General features: G+C 42.4%; 1 protein-coding gene across 1 annotated transcript in view; it reads left to right on the top strand.

Annotated features, from left to right (window-relative positions):
• The window catches only part of LOC139757279 (uncharacterized), a 791,816-nt gene that overhangs the window by 351,795 nt on the left and 418,039 nt on the right, over positions 1-21,982 (top strand). Inside the window, exons 8-12 of the mRNA XM_071677629.1 lie at positions 1,625-1,730; positions 2,540-2,554; positions 3,949-4,761; positions 5,036-5,088; positions 12,003-12,140. Coding sequence (XP_071533730.1) covers positions 1,625-1,730; positions 2,540-2,554; positions 3,949-4,761; positions 5,036-5,088; positions 12,003-12,140 — 1,125 coding nt within the window. The remainder of the gene's footprint in view (positions 1-1,624; positions 1,731-2,539; positions 2,555-3,948; positions 4,762-5,035; positions 5,089-12,002; positions 12,141-21,982) is intronic.

The following is a 21,982-nucleotide window of genomic DNA, read 5'->3' as shown; positions in this document are numbered from 1 at the left end:
AATAATGTGGTTGATTATGATGGTTGGTGGTGGTGTGGTTATTATGGTGTGGCTGATGATGATGTGGTTGATAATGATGTTGTGGATGATAGTGTGGTTGATAATGACAGTGTACTTGATGATGGTGATGATGAAGTCGATGATAATCATGTGATTGATACTGAGGATGATTATGGTTGATGATGATGAAGTCGATAATGATATGATTGAAATGATGGTGTGGTTGATAGTGATTTAGTATGATGAGAATGATGGTATACCCGATATTGATGATATGGTTGATAATGATGGCGTCTCATAGTTATGATGTGGTTGTTAAATGATGGGGTGATGATGATGACTGGGTGGTCGGTGATAATAATGATATGGTTCATAATCATGGAATGGCTGATGATGATAATGGTTTATGGTGATGATGGTTTAGTTGATAGTGATGATGGTATGGTTGATAGTGATGATGGTGTGGTTCATGATGATGATGATTTGGCGAATAATGATGGTATGTCTGATGATGACGGTGTGGTTGATAATGATGGTGTGGATGATGATAATGATGATGATAACGTGGATGATAGTGATGGTATGGTAGCTGATGATGGTGATACTGATAATGATAATAATGATGTGGTTGATGACGTTGGTGTGGCCAATATGTATTGCGTAGTTGATGTTGCGGCGGTGTGGTTAATAATGATGATGATAAACTTGATAATGATGGTGTGGTTAATAATGATGATGATAAACTTGATAATGATGGTGTGGTTAATAATGATGATGATGATAAACTTGATAATGATGGTGTGGTTAATAATGATGATGATAAACTTGATAATGATGGTGTGGTTAATAATGATGATGATAAACTTGATAATGATGGTGTGGTTAATAATGATGATGATGATAAACTTGATAATGATGGTGTGGTTAATAATGATGATGATGATAAACTTGATAATGATGGTGTGGTTAATAATGATGATGATGATAAACTTGATAATGATGGTGTGGTTAATAATGATGATGATAAACTTGATAATGATGGTGTGGTTAATAATGATGATGATGATAAACTTGATAATGATGGTGTGGTTAATAATGATGATGATGATAAACTTGATAATGATGGTGTGGTTAATAATGATGATGATGATAAACTTGATAATGATGGTGTGGTTAATAATGATGATGATGATAAACTTGATAATGATGGTGTGGTTAATAATGATGATGATGATAAACTTGATAATGATGGTGTGGTTGATAATGATGGTTAATAATGATGACGGTACTGCTGCTGATGATGATGGTATGGTTGTTAATGAGAATAGTGATGTTTGATGCCTCTAATGACAGGTCAAATGATATTGATTTAAGATAATGATGTGGCAGATAGTGATGATGGAGATAATGATGTGGCAGATAGTGATGATGGAGATAATTTTGTGGCAGATAGTGATGATGGAGATAATGATGTGGCAGATAGTGATGATGGAGATAATTGTGTGGCAGATAAAGCGTAATGATAATGATGGTAAAGATGTGGCAGATGATGATGTGACGTATGATTATAATGATGATAATGATGATGATGACGTATGATTATAATGATTTTACCCCTCCACAGGTCGATATGGAGGACGACGATGACTCATCACTTCCCAGACTGGAGGGCTCGGGAGCTGGGCTGGGGGGAGCACCCCCACCCCTGCCGCCGCCACCTCCCATGCACGGTAGGTCACCAGAGGTCAGCCAGAGCAGGACAGGAGCCTCGAGCTTTTAAGTAAAGCTTTTTTTTTTACCCGTTCACTTGTGCCACAGAGAGCCAGTGCGAGGCGCGGCTCACGCTGACCTGCTGAGATCAGTAACATTTCCTCAGGTTCTTTGCTCCTGCAGGAGAGCAACGTCTTGTGAGGAACATTTCCCCAACTCGTTACCTCAAGCCCTGCTGGGTCTCGTATATCCCAGGGTGTAACTCCTGTTTTCTTTTTTTTTTTTTTTTTACATGTTTTCTTTATCTTGTTGACATAAAAACCTCCTCAGTTTCGATTCCCATAGCTGATCTGTTTACAATATGCTGGAAGTTTGGTCTGCAAGACTGTACAAGAAAGAGCTATAGGCGGAAAATTTAGCCGAGAAACTGTAAGGTGTTTCATCACCCACATGAGTGAGAGTTGCGAGGGACTGAAGTGAATAATACTTAGGTTCAACACATGTTGTGAAAGGAATTGTAGGGCCTTTTGGCTCACGGTAGGAATCCCATGAGTTTCATAATAAAAGAGGCTTTCATATGAAAATTTGAAGATGTGGGCATTTACAAAATACACTGAGAATTTCTAATGACTTAGATCTTTAATATTCACGATATTACAACTTATCTATCCTTCTGTACCATGGAAACTTAAACTTATATCTTATAACAGTTTTAGATTAAATTTGCTCAAGAGTAACTGAGGTAGTGTTACAGATTGTAATATGCTTCCCTGCTGACCGATCACATGTCTCTCTCTTACATTATGCTTCTTGTTTCTCCTGCAAGCAGCCAAACGACGGAAAGGTAGGCCAGGCCAACTCCGCCAAAATGGTACTAACTCTCACTGTTGTGGTCATGAATTCAACGGTATGAAAGCTAAACATTCTAAGTACCTGTGGTAATGCTCTCAGCTCATGCATCAGATCATAATAGTTCTTGAGTCTCAGGGACATAAAGCTTGTTGTCCACTTGAGCCAAGAGAACACTTCTTTTTGCAGATAAGCTTAAATAACTTATTTGTAGATAACACTGTACAGATCAATATAATTATCCATGTAATAACAGCCCAGCTAATGACCCACTCCTGACGTGCAGTCAGTCATATCAACTTGAAGATTGCTGGTAGACCACTCAGATCCCCTGCCTTATCCTGCTTCCTCTGCAACCCTTCCAGTCCTTTACCAGAGCTGCAGAGATGGCCCCCCTCCTGCTAGCTAGATTAACACACTCCATGACGAATGAAGTATGTAAAAGGCTTATCCAGTTCATCCAGATGCCAGTACGTATGAGAGCTTGGAAGATTGTCATGGTGTCACCACTGTTTATGCCACGTTCATATTAGAATTTATGCCCGCTTGAGGTGTAAAGAACAGCCTTGGAGGTAAGTATGTTTCTCATCCCATTCCTGAGCCTCTTATCCTCTCCGCTTCACCAGACTTCTCCCACCCCCGACCCCCAACCTCCACCACAACCCCCAGACCACTATGGACACTCCCTGGTAGGAGGAGGAGTGGCAGAGGACACTTCTGCTGCTCCAGCACTCTCCGTGACGCCCGGCACCATGGACATGATCATGTCAGAAGCGTCTTGGGGTTTGAGCCAGGAGGCAGCCTCCTGCACACTGATAGCCAGCCAGACGTCGTAGAGGAAGGCATCCACTGCTACTGAGTGACGGCGTAGCTCGCTTTACAACCTGCTAAGCTCGTTATAACCAAGTGCTGCCATAGGAGTATACCTAACCATCATTGCTCAAGTTGTAATAACACTCGCAAGTTGTCATTTTTGTACAGCAAGTAGTCAGTAATAGAGCTGGAATGTTGTAGTGATACTGATAGTAGTGTAATAATGCATCAGTATTAACAATTCGTATCTCTTGATGGTTTATCCTAGCAGTCATTAACCAAACTAATATATAATCCTAATACAACCTATGTATTTTTTTGGCATTTCGGATCCTTCAGGAAAGTGAGTGTTGACAAACTAATTACAAATGTTAGATTTTGTTTTGTGAGAACTTATATTTCATGTGATATAAACTTGTGTCTATACATTTTTCACTGTGATCAATTAGTAGAGTCTATTTCTGCCTCATTGACAGCAGAAATTTGGGTTATTCTTGTGGTCATTAGCACCCTGTGGGGCTTAACACTATATTAGTAATGAGTAAGGTTTATCCACGGCGTGGCGGATGATGTCAGGCTGCAGCACGGAGCACTGCCAGGAAGTGGGCGTGTGGGCGTGCAGCGGCGTGGAGTGGACCCAGGCCATATACCCCAACCTGCTGGGTCAGGGTCTTCGTGAGGCAGAGCCAGTCGCTTCCCAGTTTTGGCACCAGCTTCACACCATCAACTGCAGCCATGAGTTTAGGTTTGTTGTGTGTGGAGTCCTGGCACCCCCCTGCACCGCGGGGCTCACTAAGCCCCTGCCACCCTGCAGGGAGGTCTGTGACTCGGCCATGGAGCAGTGCCTCCCAATCATGGAGAAATATTACCTCTTGTGGCCCAAGGAAACGTTCACTTGCCAACAGCTGCCCTACAGTGACCAGGAACCTTGCCTCAGGTACCACCAAGGCGAAGTCGTCTTCCCTCCTGAGGTCGGCACCGATTGTTCGCACCAAGACTACGACTATGATGACTACGATTACGATGACTACGACCACCTGCCTACTCTCGCCCTTCATGAGGACCACCCCACCAAAGACTCAGCGGCTGGGACAGACTATACAGATGGTGTGGATGATGGGTACCTCGACTTCCTTGATTCAGACGAGCTAGAAATGTATTATGACGGAATTGAATCACCTGACACCACATTAGCCTCCAACATGTCCCCACCCACCACCATCCCAAGCACACTGACAATCTCCACAACCCCTCAACCCCCGGAGAGCACTACCCCAAGGATCCAATTTGCACCTGCTCCCATCCAAACCACTGCCCTCTCCTCGCGGTCTCCAGCAGTCTCCACAGACCAGGGAACTAGTTACCTCCATGGACCCGAGATCGTAAATGGTTAGTTAAACAGATTCAACACAGAGTTGTCACTTTAAAGGAGTGGGTTGTTTGATGGCCCCAAGTTATGAATATTAAGGTATATAAATTAAGCACATGGTAAAAGAAATTTACCATATAGTTCTTCCGTTGTAAGCACTTGTGGTTAAACTGCAATTAGAAAAGAGAAATATATTTCGACTTGATATGTTGTTCAATCCACGCCTATGTTTCCTCTTTGTCTATGTTTCTCTTTTGTTAATCCTAATATGATGTGGTTCTTTCCCAATGACAGATGAGTTCAATCTGCCTGGACCTAAGGGAGAGAAGGGAGAACGAGGCCCCCGGGTGAGTACTGGTGCTGCTTTCGACCTGTTGGTCAGTGGCTGTCTGGTGTACTGTACTGTGAAGGGTTATTGGATCAAAATCTTTATGTATGAGTGTGGATTTGTCACTGTCTAGATAATACACAACTGATGAGTGTAGTGCATGGATGGTGGGAAGGCTTAATCCTGTTTTTCAACAGTATATATAACTATTTTTGTAATACGTTTTCCATGTGTTTATTATTACTGCCTTTAAATGTTTGTTATGTTTTATCATTTTACAAACAATTACACACGGGGAAAGTTGTTTATATGACTGAGGTTTGTGGAAGTTTACGCATTATTTGGTTCTAGGTTGCTATGTGTACAACCAAACATTACTAGCAAACGAACAGAAGTTAGTACAGAAATAAATGACTTGGGATATAACCTGGAGAGGATGTTTTGGAAGAGAATGGAAGAGGATTGCACGGCATTTTAGGCTTGCGCACCTGTGGACGTAAGGATGATAAGAGGTTAGGTAAACAGAAGAGTGGAAAAAGGTACCAGTGAGAGAACGTTAAACCACTGTGGTATAGAACAGTGCTCAAAGCTGGTGTTATTATATAGGTTTTCATGATGCAGAAGATGAAGGAGTTACATGACACAAGAGCGGTAAGTGTAAACAGTAGTGTATGATTCAGGAAATGGTGAGGAAGAGGGGGAACTGAAGAGATTGATGAGATAGTAAGCATGTTTTTGTGTGAAAACTAGAGGCACATCACCCTAGATTGAAGCAGGCTGTGATGACAGTGTGTACAAATACAGGCTGCAATGACAGTGTATACATATGTAGGATATAGTGACAGTGTATACAACAACATGATGTAGTGGCAGTGTATGCACATACAGGGTAGAGTGACAGAGTATAGACACACAGCTGCATCGTAAAAAGGAAACTGTTAGCAAGGAGATATGCAGCAGTTAGTTGAAGATATTGGGTTATTACTCACTATTCAAGTTTTCTATTAGAAAAAACTTTTAATGAAATAAAAAGTTCGAGGCGAGACATGGAGGTATGAGGTAAAAGCAGTTTGCCTATCTTTTTAGCTCTCTCTCTCTCTCTCTCTCTCTCTCTGAGTTTGGTAAAGTGTGTGGAAGAAGAAAGTTGAGAGTAAATGTGAATAAGAGCAAGGTTATTAGGTACAGTAGGGGTGAGGGTCAAGTCAATTGGGAGGTGAGTTTGAATGGAGAAAAACTGGAGGAAGTGAAGTGTTTTAGATATCTGGGAGTGGATCTGTCAGCGGATGGAACCATGGAAGCGGAAGTGGATCATAGGGTGGGGGAGGGGGCGAAAATTTGGGGAGCCTTGAAAAATGTGTGGAAGTCGAGAACATTATCTCGGAAAGCAAAAATGGGTATGTTTGAGGGAATAGTGGTTCCAACAATGTTGTATGGTTGCGAGGCGTGGGCTATGGATAGAGATGTGCGCAGGAGGATGGATGTGCTGGAAATGAGATGTTTGAGGACAATGTGTGGTGTGAGGTGGTTTGATCGAGTAAGTAACGTAAGGGTAAGAGAGATGTGTGGAAATAAAAAGAGCGTGGTTGAGAGAGCAGAAGAGGGTGTTTTGAAATGGTTTGGGCACATGGAGAGAATGAGTGAGGAGAGATTGACCAAGAGGATATATGTGTCGGAGGTGGAGGGAACGAGGAGAAGAGGGAGACCAAATTGGAGGTGGAAAGATGGAGTGAAAAAGATTTTGTGTGATCGGGGCCTGAACATGCAGGAGGGTGAAAGGAGGGCAAGAAATAGAGTGAATTGGAGTCATGTGGTATACAGGGGTTGACGTGCTGTCAGTGGATTGAAGCAAGGCATGTGAAGCGTCTGGGGTAAACCATGGAAAGCTGTGTAGGTATGTATATTTGCGTGTGTGGACGTGTGTATGTACATGTGTATGGGGGGGGGGGGGGTTGGGCCATTTCTTTCGTCTGTTTCCTTGCGCTACCTCGCAAACGCGGGAGACAGCGACAAAGTATAAAAAAAAAAAAAAAAAAAATATATATGTGTGTGTGTGTGTGTGTGTGTGTGGGAACTTCAGTGAAGGGCGCAAATGGGGAGGTGATAACAAGTAGTGGTGATGTGAGAAGGAGATGGAGTGAGTATTTTGAAGGTTTGTTGAATGTGTTTGATGATAGAGTGGCAGATATAGGGTGTTTTGGTCGAGGTGTTGTGCAAAGTGAGAGGGTTAGGGAAAATGATTTGGTAAACAGAGAAGAGGTAGTAAAAGCTTTGCGAAAGATGAAAGCCGGCAATGCAGCAGGTTTGGATGGTATTGCAGTGGAATTTATTAAAAAAGGGGGTGACTGTATTATTGACTGGTTGGTAAGGTTATTTAATGTATGTATGACTCATGGTGAGGTGCCTGAGGATTGGCGGAATGCGTGCATAGTGCCATTGTACAAAGGCAAAGGGGATAAGAGTGAGTGCTCAAATTACAAAGGTATAAGTTTGTTGAGTATTCCTGGTAAATTATATGGGAGGGTATTGAGTGAGAGGGTTAAGGCATGTACAGAGCATCAGATTGGGGAAGAGCAGTGTGGTTTCAGAAGTGGTAGATGATGTGTGGATCAGGTGTTTGCTTTGAAGAATGTATGTGAGAAATACTTAGAAAAGCAAATGGATTTGTATGTAGCATTTATGGATCGGGAGAAGGCATATGATAGAGTTGATAGAGATGCTCTGTGGAAGGTATTAAGAATATATGGTGTGGGAGGCAAGTTGTTAGAAGCAGTGAAAAGTTTTTATCGAGGATGTAAGGCATGTGTATGTGTAGGAAGAGAGGAAAGTGATTGGTTCTCAGTGAATGTAGGTTTGCGGCAGGGGTGTGTGATGTCTCCATGGTTGTTTAATTTGTTTATGGATGGGGTTGTTAGGGAGGTGAATGCAAGAGTTTTGGAAAGAGGGGCAAGTATGAAGTCTGTTGGGGATGAGAGAGCTTGGGAAGTGAGTCAGTTGTTGTTCGCTGATGATACAGCGCTGGTGGCTGATTCATGTGAGAAACTGCAGAAGCTGGTGACTGAGTTTGGTAAATTGTGTGGAAGAAGAAAGTTAAGAGTAAATGTGAATAAGAGCAAGGTAATTAGGTACAGTAGGGTTGAGGGTCAAGTCAATTGAGAGGTAAGTTTGAATGGAGAAAAACTGGAGGAAGTAAAGTGTTTTAGATATTTCGGAGTGGATCTGGCAGCGGATGGAACCATGGAAGCGGAAGTGGATCATAGGGTGGGGGAGGGGGCGAAAATCCTGGGAGCCTTGAAGAATGTGTGGAAGTCGAGAACATTATCTCGGAAAGCAAAAATGGGTATGTTTGAAGGAATAGTGGTTCCAACAATGTTGTATGGTTGCGAGGCGTGGGCTATGGATAGAGTTGTGCGGAGGAGGATGGTTGTGCTGGAAATGAGATGTTTGAGGACAATGTGTGGTGGGAGGTGGTTTGATCGAGTAAGTAACGTAAGGGTAAGAGAGATGTGTGGAAATAAAAAGAGCGTGGTTGAGAGAGCAGAAGAGGGTGTTTTGAAATGTTTGGGCACATGGAGAGAATGAGTGAGGAAAGATTGACCAAGAGGATATATGTGTCGGAGGTGGAGGGAACGAGGAGAAGTGGGAGACCAAATTGGAGGTGGAAAGAAGGAGTGAAAAAGATTTTGTGTGATCGGGGCCTGAACATGCAGGAGGGTGAAAGGAGGGCAAGGAATAGAGTGAATTGGATCGATGTGGTATACCGGGGTTGACGTGCTGTCAGTGGATTGAATCAGGGCATGTGAAGCGTCTGGGGTAAACCATGGAAAGCTGTGTAGGTATGTATATTTGCGTGTGTGAACGTATGTATATACATGTGTATGGGGGTGGGTTGGGCCATTTCTTTCGTCTGTTTCCTTGCGCTACCTCGCAAACGCGGGAGTACAGGAAAAAAAAAAAAAAAAAAAATATATATATATATATATATATATATATATATATATATATATATATATATATATATATATATATTATTATTTATTTATTATACTTTGTCGCTGTCTCCCGCGTTTGCGAGGTAGCGCAAGGAAACAGACGAAAGAAATGGCCCAACCCCTCCCCCATACACATGTATATACATACGTCCACACACGCAAATATACATACCTACACAGCTTTCCATGGTTTACCCCAAACGCTTCACATGCCTTGATTCAATCCACTGACAGCACGTCAACCCCGGTATACCACATCGCTCCAATTCACTCTATTCCTTGCCCTCCTTTCACCCTCCTGCATGTTCAGGCCCCGATCACACAAAATCTTTTTCACTCCATCTTTCCACCTCCAATTTGGTCTCCCTCTTCTCCTCGTTCCCTCCACCTCCGACACATATATCCTCTTGGTCAATCTTTCCTCACTCATGCTCTCCATGTGCCCAAACCACTTCAAAACACCCTTTTCTGCTCTCTCAACCACGCTCTTTTTATTTCCACACATCTCTCTTACCCTTACGTTACTCACTCGATCAAACCACCTCACACCACACATTGTCCTCAAACATCTCATTTCCAGCACATCCATCCTCCTGCGCACAACTCTATCCATAGCCCACGCCTCGCAACCATACAACATTGTTGGAACCATACAACCATACAACATTGTTGGAACCACTATTCCTTCAAACATACCCATTTTTGCTTTCCGAGATAATGTTCTCGACTTCCACACATTCTTCAAGGCCCCCAGAATTTTCGCCCCCTCCCCCACCCTATGATCTACTTCCGCTTCCATAGTTCCATCCGCTGCCAGATCCACTCCCAGATATCTAAAACACTTCACTTCCTCCAGTTTTTCTCCATTCAAACTCACCTCCCAATTGACTTGACCCTCAACCCTACTGTACCTAATAACCTTGCTCTTATTCACATTTACTCTTAACTTTCTTCTTCCACACACTTTACCAAACTCAGTCACCAGCTTCTGCAGTTTCTCACATGAATCAGCCACCAGCGCTGTATCATCAGCGAACAACAACTGACTCACTTCCCAAGCTCTCTCATCCCCAACAGACTTCATACTTGCCCCTCTTTCCAAAACTCTTGCATTTACCTCCCTAACAACCCCATCCATAAACAAATTAAACAACCATGGAGACATCACATATATATATATATATATATATATATATATATATATATATATATATATATATATATATATATATATATATATTTTATACTTTGTCGCTGTCTCCCGCGTTTGCGAGGTAGCGCAAGGAAACAGACGAAAGAAATGGCCCAACCCCCCCCCCCCCCCATACACATGTACATACACACGTCCACACACGCAAATATACATACCTACACAGCTTTCCATGGTTTACCCCAGACGCTTCACATGCCTTGATTCAATCCACTGACAGCACGTCAACCCCTGTATACCACATCGCTCCAATTCACTCTATTCCTTGCCCTCCTTTCACCCTCCTGCATGTTCAGGCCCCGATCACACAAAATCTTTTTCACTCCATCTTTCCACCTCCAATTTGGTCTCCCTCTTCTCCTCGTTCCCTCCACCTCCGACACATATAGCCTCTTGGTCAATCTTTCCTCACTCATTCTCTCCATGTGCCCAAACCATTTCAAAACACCCTCTTCTGCTCTCTCAACCACGCTCATTTTATTTCCACACATCTCTCTTACCCTTACGTTACTTACTCGATCAAACCACCTCACACCACACATTGTCCTCAAACATCTCATTTCCAGCACATCCATCCTCCTGCGCACAACTCTATCCATAGCCCACGCCTCGCAACCATACAACATTGTTGGAACCACTATTCCTTCAAACATACCCATTTTTGCTTTCCGAGATAATGTTCTCGACTTCCACACATTTTTCAAGGCTCCCAAAAATTTTCGCCCCCTCCCCCACCCTATGATCCACTTCCGCTTCCATGGTTCCATCCGCTGATAGATCCACTCCCAGATATCTAAAACACTTCACTTCCTCCAGTTTTTCTCCATTCAAACTCACCTCCCAATTGACTTGACCCTCAACCCTACTGTACCTAATAACCTTGCTCTTATTCACATTTACTCTTAACTTTCTTCTTCCACACACTTTACCAAACTCAGTCACCAGCTTCTGCAGTTTCTCACATGAATCAGCCACCAGCGCTGTATCATCAGCGAACAACAACTGACTCACTTCCCAAGCTCTCTCATCCCCAACAGACTTCATACTTGCCCCTCTTTCCAGGACTCTTGCATTTATCTCCCTAACAACCCCATCCATAAACAAATTAAACAACCATGGAGACATCACACACCCCTGCCGCAAACCTACATTCACTGAGAACCAATCACTTTCCTCTCTTCCTACACGTACACATGCCTTACATCCTCGATAAAAACTTTTCACTGCTTCTAACAACTTGCCTCCCACACCATATATTCTTAATACCTTCCACAGAGCATCTCTATCAACTCTATCATATGCCTTCTCCAGTTCCATAAATGCTACATACAAATCCATATATATATATATATATATATATATATATATATATATATATATATATATATATATATATATGTTATTTATCCCTGGGGATAGGGGAGAAAAAATACTTCCCATGTATTCCCTGCGTGTCGTAGAAGGCAACTAAAAGGGGAGGGAGCGCGGGGCTGGAAATCCTCCCCTCTCTTTTTATTTTTTTTAATTTTCCAAAAGGAGGAACAGAGAAGGAGGCCAGATGAGGATATTCCCTCAAAGTCAAAGGCCCAGTCCTTTGTTCTTAATGCTACCTCGCTGATGCGGGAAATGGCAAATAGTTTGAAAGATGGTCAAGATTAGGGCTTTCAGTTGCTCGTGATATCTTTGACATGATTATGAATAATTTGTAAATTAATGCTATATCGTATATCTCAGGGCCCTCCAGGAGAGTCAGTGGCAGGGCCTCCCGGGCCCCCAGGATCCCCAGGACCACCAGGACCTCCAGGACCTCTTGTCAGGGGTTCTTCCCTCAGTATGCCAGATTTTGGGTCTGGTGCTGGAGAAGAATTTATTGTAAGTACCTTTCATAGTTTTCAGTATTTGGCTTTTTGCATTTACCACTTGCAGCTTGTAATCATTATCTGTATGTGGACACATTCTCCACCAGCCTGCACCATATGAGCACATGTATGGTGATTTTTTACAGCATGCTGGCTATTCTTTGGCTAGGCTTCCGAAGCAGAAGGAACAGTATGGTGTCTTTTTGCATTTTCTGGGATTCTTAAGCAAGTAAGGATATACAAAACACTAAGCGCCCTTAGCAGAGCCAGCTTTACCACATAATCCACGGGGTGAATGATAGAGCAGAGATAGAAGCAGTTTGGTCAGAAATATGCTCACCAAGAAGCTGTTTTCGTTAGTGATCAAGCTGGGAGGGGCCTATAAGAGGATTCCATGCCGTACTGGGATTTTATATGCCCAGTTTTTTCTCATTCTGATAAAGTTATGTAGTTATACAAAGATGAATGACAACCTAGTACTGTTTGCATTATCTTCCATGTATATACTTCAGCAACAGCCCACAACCCTAGGAGAAAAGAATATTGTCATGGTATTGACAGTGTTACTGATAATAATTTGTATTTAGGAAAGCATTGATAGCTTGCACAAAAGATGCATGTTGTATGAGAAAGGTGGGAGGTGGGCAGATTAGAAAGCATAGTGAGTGGTGGAATGAAGAAGTAAGATTGTTAGTGAAAGAGAAGAGAGAGGCATTTGGACGGTTTTTGCAGGAAAGTAGTGCAAATGACTGGGAGATGTATAAAAGAAAGTGGCAGGATGTCAGGAGAAAGGTGCAAGAGATGAAAAAGAGGGCAAATGAGAGTTGGGGTGAGAGAGTATCATTAAATTTTAGGGAGAATAAAAAGATGTTTTAGGAGGTAAATAGAGTACGTAAGACAAGAGAACAAATGGGAACATCGGTGAAAGGGGCAAATGGGGAGGTAATAATAAGTAGTGATGAAGCGAGTAGGAAAGTGAAAGGAGTACACAAGGTACAGTGAATGCCTTAAGGAAATCTTGGAAAGGTTTGTGGGGCCTGTTTGTGGACAGGGGGATGTGATTTCTGTGCATTACACATGATGGATAAAGAATGGATGTAATTAAAAGTAGCTTTTCTTCATCCGTTCCTGGCTTTACTTGCTAACACAGGAAACAAAGGACAAGCATGAAGAAAATATCATTATCAATAGCATTATCATTGTTATCATTTTTATCAGTTATTGTTATTATTATTGTTATCATTAATATTATCATTATTATTATTATTATTATCGTCAGTATATTTATTTATTTTACTTAATCACCATCTCCCATGTTAGCGAGGTAGCACAAGGAAACAGATGAGGAATGGCCCAACCCACCCACTTACACATTTATATACATAAACGCCCACACATGCACATATACATACATATACAATTCAACGTATGCATACATATACATATACAGACATATATTTTTTTTTTTTTATACTTTGTCGCTGTCTCCCGCGTTTGCGAGGTAGCGCAAGGAAACAGACGAAAGAAATGGCCCAACCCCCCCCCCATACACATGTATATACATACGTCCACACACGCAAATATACATACCTACACAGCTTTCCATGGTTTACCCCAGACGCTTCACATGCCTTGATTCAATCCACTGACAGCACGTCAGCCCCGGTATACCACATCGCTCCAATTCACTCTATTCCTTGCCCTCCTTTCACCCTCCTGCATGTTCAGGCCCCGATCACACAAAATCTTTTTCACTCCATCTTTCCACCTCCAATTTGGTCTCCCTCTTCTCCTTGTTCCCTCCCCCTCCGACACATATATCCTCTTGGTCAATCTTTCCTCACTCATCCTCTCCATGTGCCCAAACCACTTCAAAACACCCTCTTCTGCTCTCTCAACCACGCTCTTTTTATTTCCACACATCTCTCTTACCCTTACGTTACTCACTCGATCAAACCACCTCACACCACACATTGTCCTCAAACATCTCATTTCCAGCACATCCATCCTCCTGCGCACAACTCTATCCATAGCCCACGCCTCGCAACCATACAACATTGTTGGAACCACTATTCCTTCAAACATACCCATTTTTGCTTTCCGAGATAATGTTCTCGACTTCCACACATTCTTCAAGGCCCCCAGAATTTTCGCCCCCTCCCCCACCCTATGATCCACTTCCGCTTCCATGGTTCCATCCGCTGCCAGATCCACTCCCAGATATCTAAAACACTTCACTTCCTCCAGTTTTTCTCCATTCAAACTCACCTCCCAATTGACTTGACCCTCAACCCTACTGTACCTAATAACCTTGCTCTTATTCACATTTACTCTTAACTTTCTTCTTCCACACACTTTACCAAACTCAGTCACCAGCTTCTGCAGTTTCACACATGAGTCAGCCACCAGCGCTGTGTCATCAGCGAACAACAACTGACTCACTTCCCAAGCTCTCTCATCCCCAACAGACTTCATACTTGCCCCTCTTTCCAAAACTCTTGCATTTACCTCCCTAACAACCCCATCCATAAACAAATTAAACAACCATGGAGACATCACACACCCCTGCCGCAAACCTACATTCACTGAGAACCAATCACTTTCCTCTCTTCCTACACGTACACATGCCTTACATCCTCGATAAAAACTTTTCACTGCTTCTAACAACTTTCCTCCCACACCATATATTCTTAATACCTTCCACAGAGCATCTCTATCAACTCTATCATATGCCTTCTCCAGATCCATAAATGCTACATACAAATCCATTTGCTTTTCTAAGTATTTCTCACATACATTCTTCAAAGCAAACACCTGATCCACACATCCTCTACCACTTCTGAAACCACACTGCTCTTCCCCAGTCTGAAGCTCTGTACATGCCTTCACCCTCTCAATCAATACCCTCCCATATAATTTACCAGGAATACTCAACAAACTTATACCTCTGTAATTTGAGCATTCACTCTTATCCCCTTTGCCTTTGTACAATGGCACTATGCACGCATTCCGCCAATCCTCAGGCACCTCACCATGAGTCATACATACATTAAAAAACCTTACCAACCAGTCAACAATACAGTCACCCCCTTTTTTAATAAATTCCACTGCAATACCATCCAAACCTGCTGCCTTGCCGGCTTTCATATATATATAGACATGTACATATTCAAACTTGCTGCCTTCATCCACTCCCATCACCACCCTGCTAAACATGAAATAGTACCTCCCCCTCCAGCGAGGTAGTGCCAGGAAAAACAAAAAAAAAGGCCATATTTGTTCACACTCAGTCTTTAGCCATCATATGATGCACTGAAACCACAGCTGCATATCCACATCCAGGCCCCACAGACCTTTCCATGGTTTACCCCAGACACTTCACATGCCTTGATTTAGTCCATTGACAGCGTCGACCCCAGTATACCACATCATTCCAATTCACTCTATTCCTTGCATGCCTTTAGCCCTCCTGTATGTTCAGGCCCTGATCGCTCAAACTCTTTTTCACTCCATCCTTCCATCTCTAATTTGGTCTCCTGCTTCTCCTTCCCTCCACCTCTGACACACATATCCTCTTTGTCAATCTTTCCTCACTCATTCTCTCCATGTGTCCGAACCATTTCAATACACCGTCTTCTGCTCTCTCAACCACACTCTTTTTATTACCATACATCTCTCTTGCCCTTTCATTACTTACTTGATCAAGCCACCTCACATCACATAGTGTCCTCAAACATTTCATTTCCAATACATCCACCCTCCTCCGCACAACTCTATCTATAGCCCATGCTTCACAACCATATAACTTTGTTGGAACCACTATTTGTTCAAACATACTCATTTTTTTCTCCCTGAAATAATGTTCTTGCCTTCCATACATTCTTCAACACTCCCAGAACCTTCGCCCCCTTCCCCACCCTGTGACTCACTTCCACTTCCATGATTCCATCCGCTGCAAAGTCCACTCCCGTATATCTAAAACACTTCACATCCTCCACTTTTTCTCCATTCAGACTTACCTCTCAATTAAGTTGTCCCTCAACCCTACTGAACCTAATAACCTTGCTCTTATTCACATTTACTCTCAAATTTATTCTTTCACACACTTTATCAAACTCAGTCACCAACTTCTGCAGTTTCTCACACGAATCAGCCACCAGTGCCATATCATCAGCAAACAACAACTGACTCACTACTGACTCACTTCCCAAGCCCTCTCATTCACAAGAGACTGCATACTTGCCCCTCTCTCCAAAACACTTGCATTCACCTCCCTAACCACTCCATCCATAAACAAATTAAACAACCATGGAGACATCACGCAGCCCTGCTGCAAACCGACATTCACTGAGAATCAATCACTGTCCTCTCTTCCTACTCGTACACATGCCTTACATCCTTCTTATAAAGTTTTCACTGCATCTAGCAACTTACCTCCCACATCATATACTCTTAAAACCTTCTACAAAGTGTCTCTATCAACCCTATCATATGCCTTCTCCAGATCCATAAATGCTATGGTAAAGACAGGAGTGAAAGTCTTGCATAAGAAAAAATGCAGCAAGGTAGTGGGAATAGATGGTATCGCAATTGAATTTATTAAGAAAGGGGATGACAGTGTTGTTGATTGGTTGTTGAGGATATTCAGTGTATGTATGGATCATGGTGAAGTGCCTGAGGATTGGTAAAATGCACATAAAGTGCCACTGTATAAAGGCAAAGGGGATAAGGGCGAGTGTTCAAACTACAGAGGTATAAGTTTGTTGAGTGTACTTGGCAAATTGTACGAGACGGTTTTGATTGAGAGGGTTAAGGCATGTACAGACCATCAGATTGAGGAGGAGCAGTTTGGTTTCAGAAGTGGTAGAGGATGTGTGGACAAGGTGTTTGCTTTAAAGAATGTGTGTGAGAAATACTTAGAAAAACAGATGGGTTTGTATATGTAGAAGGTATATGATAGGGTTTATTGAAATGATTTGTGGAATGTCTTAAGAGTATATGGTGTGGGAGGTAAGATGCTAAAAGTGAGAAGTTTTTATCAAGGGTGTAAGGTGTATGTATGAGTAGGAAGAGAGGAAAGTGAGTGGTTACTAGTGAAGGTTAGTCTTCGGCAGAGGTGCATGATGTCACCGTGGTTGTTTGGATTGGATGATTTGGGAGGTAAATGCAAGATTCTTGGAGAGAGGAACGAGTGTGCAGTCTGTGGGGTATGAGGCGGCTTGTGAAGTGTCAATTGTTAGCTGATGATATGGCACTGGTGTCTTATTCAAGTGAGAAATTTCAAATGTTTCTGACTGAGTTTGGAAGAGAGTGTGATTTGAGAAAGTTAAGAGTCATTTCTGACTGAGTTTGGAAGAGAGTGTGATTTGAGAAAGTTAAGAGTCATTGTGAATGATTGCAAGGTTAATAGTGTAAATAGAGAAATATACATAAGTATACATATGTAAGTAGGAAAGATGGCCAGAGAGCATTATTGGATTACGTGTTGATTGATAGGCTGTGAAAGAGAGACTTTTGGATGTTAACGTGCTGAGAAGGGCAACTGGAGGGATGTCTGATCATTATCTTTTGGAGGCGAAGGTGAAGATATGTAGAGGTTTTCAGAAAAGAAGAGAGGATGTTGGGGTGAAGAGAATGGTGAGAGTATGTGAACTTGGAAAGGAGACTTGTGTGAACGAGTACCAGGAGAGATTGAGTGCAAAATGGAAAAAGGTGAGAGCAAATGACGTAAGGGGAGTGGAGGAGGAACGGGATGTATTTAGGGAAGTAGTGATGGCTTGCACAAAAGATGCCTATGGCATGAGGAAAGAGGGAGGTGGGCAGATTAGAAAGGGTAGTGAGTCGTGGGATGAACAAGTAAGATTGTTAGTGAAAGAGAGGAGAGGCATTTGGATGATTTTTGCTGGAAAATAGTGCAAATGACTGGGAGATGTGTAAAAGAAAGAGGCAGGAGATCAAGAGAAAGGTGCAAGAGGTGAAAAAGAGGGCAAATGAGAGTTGGGGTGAAAAGTATTATTAAATTTTAGGGAGAATAAGATGTTGTTTTGGAAGGAGGTAAATAAAGTGCATAAGACAAGAGAGTTCTCACAAATGGGAACATCAGTGAAGGGGGCTAATGGGGAGGTAATAACAAGTAGTGGTGAAGTGAGATGGAGTGAGTGTTTTAAAGGTTTGTTGAATGTGTTTGATCATAGAGTGGCAGATGTAGGGTGTTTTGGTCGAGATGGTGCGCAAAGTGAGAGGGTCAGGGAGAATGGTTTGGTAAACAGAGAGGAGGCAGTGAAAGCCAGCAAGGCGGCGGGTTTGGATGGTATTGCAGTGGAATTTATCAAAAAATGGGTGACCGTGTTCTTGACTGATTGGTGAGGATATTTAATGTATGTATGGTTCATGGTGAAGTGCCTGAGGATTGGCAGAATGCATGCATAGTGCCATTGTACAAAGGCAAAGGGGATAAAGGTGAGTGTTCAAATTACAGAGGTGTAAGTTTGTTGAGTATTCCTGGGAAATCATTTGGGAGTGTATTGATTGAGAGGGTGAAGGCATGTACAGAGCATCAGATTGGGGAAGAGCAGTGTGGTTTCAGAAGTGGTAGAGGATGTGTGGATCAGGTGTTTCCTTTGAAGCATGTATGTGAGAAATACTTAGAAAAACAAATGTGTTTGTATGTGGCATTTATGGATCTGGAGAAGGCATATGATAAGAGTGGATAGAGATGCTCTATGGAAGGCATTAAGATTATATGCTGTGGGAAGTACATTGCTAGAAGCAGTGAAAAGTTTTTATCAAGGATGTAAGGCATGTGTACTAGTAGGAAGAGGGGGAAGTGATTGGTTCCCAGTGAATGTTGGTTTGCAGCAGGGGTGCGTGATGTCTCCATGCTTGTTTAATTTGTTTATGGATGGAGTGGTTAGGGAGGTGAATGCAGGTGTTTTGGAGAGAGGGGCAAGCATGCAGTCTCTTGTGAATGAGAGGGCTTGGGAAGTGAGTCAGTTGTTGCCAATTCATGTGTGGCAGGGCAGTGATGGAAATGGATGAAGGCTGCAAGTATGAATATGTACTTGTGTATACATGTTTGTATGTATATGTTGTGGCATGAGTAGCGTGGGAGGTGGGCAGATTAGAAAGGGTAGTGAGTGGTGGGATGAAGAAGTAAGATTATTAGTGAAAGAGAAGAGAGAGGCATTTGGATGAGTTTTGCAGGGAAATAATGCAAATGAGTGGAAGATGTATAAAAGAAAAAGGTGCAAGAGGTGAAAAAGAGGGCAAATGAGAGTTGGGGTGAGAGAGAGTATCATTAATTTTAGGGAGAATAAAAAGATGTTTTGGAAGGAGGTAAATAAAGTGCGTAAGACAAGGGAACAAGTGGAACTTCATTGAAGAGGGCTAATGGGGAGGTGATAACAAGTAGTGGTGATGTGAGAAGGAGATGGAGTGAGTATTTTGAAGGTTTGTTAAGTGTGTTTGATGTTAGAGTGACAGATATAGGGTGTTTTGGTCATGGTGGTGTGCAAAGTGAGAGGGTTAGGGAAAATGATTTGGTAAACAGAGAAGAGGTAGTAAAAGCTTTGTGGAAGATGAAAGCCGACAAGGCAGTGGGTTTGGGTGGTACTGCTGTGGAATTTATTAAAAAAGGGGGTGACTGTATTGTTGACTGGTTGGTAAGGTTATTTAATGTATGTATGACTCATGGTGAGGTGCCTGAGGATTGGCGGAATGCTTGCATAGTGCCATTGTACAAAGGCAAAGGGGATAAAAGTGAGTGCTCAAATTACAGAGGTATAAGTTTGTTGAGTATTCCTGGTAAATTATATGGGAGGGTATTGATTGAGAGGGTGAAGGCATGTACAGAGCATCAGATTAGGGAAGAGCAGTGTGGTTTCAGAAGTGGTAGAGGATGTGTGGATCAGGTGTTTGCTTTGAAGAATGTATGTGAGAAATACTTAAAAAAGCAAATGTATTTGTATGTAACATTTATGGATCTGGAGAAGGCATATGATAGAGTTGATAGAGATGCTCTGTGGAAAGTATTAAGAATATATGGTGTGGGAGGCAAGTTGTTAGAAGCAGAGAAAAGTTTTTATCGAGGATGTAAGACATGTGTACGTGTAGGAAGAGAGGAAAGTGATTGGTTCTCAGTGAATGTAGGTTTGCGGCAAGAGTGCGCGATGTCTCCATGGTTGTTTAATTTGTTTATGGATGGGGTTGTTAGGGAGGTGAATGCAAGAGTCCTGGAAAGAGGGGCAAGTATGCAGTCTGTTGTGGATGAGAGAGCTTGGGAAGTGAGTCAGTTGTTTTTCACTGATGATACAGCACTGGTGGCTGATTCGTGTGAGAAACTGCAGAAGCTGGTGACTGAGTCTGGTAAAGTGTATGAAAGAAGAAAGCTGAGAGTAAATGTGAATAAGAGCAAGGTTATTAGGTGCAGTAGGGTTGAGGGACAAGTCAATTGGGAGGTAAGTTTGAATGGAGAAAAACTGGAGGAAGTGAAGTGTTTTAGATATCTGGGAGTGGATTTGGCAGCGGATGGAACCATGGAAGTGGAAGTGAATCATAGGGTGGGGGAGGGAGTAAAAGTTCTGGGAGCATTGAAGAATGTGTGGAAGTTGAAAACGTTATCTTGGAAAACAAAAATGGGTATGTTTGAAGGAATAGTGGTTCCAATAATGATATATGGTTGTGTGGCGTGGGCTATAGATAGAGTTGTGCGGAGGAGGGTGGATGTGCTGGAAATGAGATGTTTGAGGACAGTATAAGGTGTGAGGTGGTTTGATCAAGTAAGTAATGAAAGGATGATAGAGATGTGTGGTACTAAAAAGAGTGAGGTTGAGAGAGCAGAAGAGGGTGTTTTGAAATGGTTTGGTCACATGGAGAGAATGAGTGAGGAAAGATTGACCAAGAGGATATATGTGTCAGAGGTGGAGGGAACGAGGAGAAGTGGGAGACCAAATTGGAGGTGGAAAGATGGAGTGAAAAAGATTTTGAGTGATCAGGGCCTGAACATGCAGGAGGGTGAAAATGTGCAAGGAATAGAGTGAATTGGAACGGTGTGGTATACCGGGGTCGACATGCTGTCATTGGATTGAACCAGGGCCTGGGAAGCGTCTGGGATAAACCATGGAAAGTTCTGTGGGGCCTGGATGTGGAAAGGGAGCTGTGGTTTCAGTGCATGATTACATGACAGCTAGAGACTGAGTGTGAATGAATGTGGCCTTTGTTGTCTTTTTTTAGCACTACCTCACACAAATGAGGGGGGAAGGGGGTTGTTATTTCATGTGTGGCGGGTTGGGGATGAATAAAGGCAGACAGTATGAATTATGTACATGTGTATATATGTATATGTGTATATGTCTTTGTGTGTATATATATGTATACATGTGTAGATGTGTATGTATATACATTGTATGTGGGTGGGTTGGGCCATTCTTTCGTCTGTTTCCTTGCACTACCTCGCTAATGCAGGAGACAGCAACAAAGTTTAATAATAATAATAATGTGTATGTGAGTGGGTGTGCCTTACTTCATCTGTTTCGTGGCACTTCCTCGGTAACATGGGAAACTGTGATCAAGTATGAAAAAAGAATTTTCAGTATTTTTATTTTTTATTACATTGTCATTGTTACTTTCATCATTATGATTATTTCGATTATCAGGACCATTAGATACTCCTATCTCTGGGGAGGGGATAGGTGACAAAAAATACTACCCATGTTTCTTATGCATATCAGAGATGACTTAATGGTACAAAAACAGTCTGAAAATCCTCCTTTTCTTGTTTCATTACTTCTCAAGGGTAGGAACAAAGAAAAGAGTTAAGATAGAGTTTTCCTTGAATGCCCAGTTGTCTTTTCTTGA

The sequence above is a fragment of the Panulirus ornatus genome, chromosome 2 (assembly GCF_036320965.1).
Source record: "Panulirus ornatus isolate Po-2019 chromosome 2, ASM3632096v1, whole genome shotgun sequence".
NCBI lineage: Eukaryota > Metazoa > Arthropoda > Malacostraca > Decapoda > Palinuridae > Panulirus > Panulirus ornatus.
The sequence above is the reverse complement of the archived record's forward strand: the minus strand, read 5'-3'. Positions and strand labels throughout refer to the sequence as shown.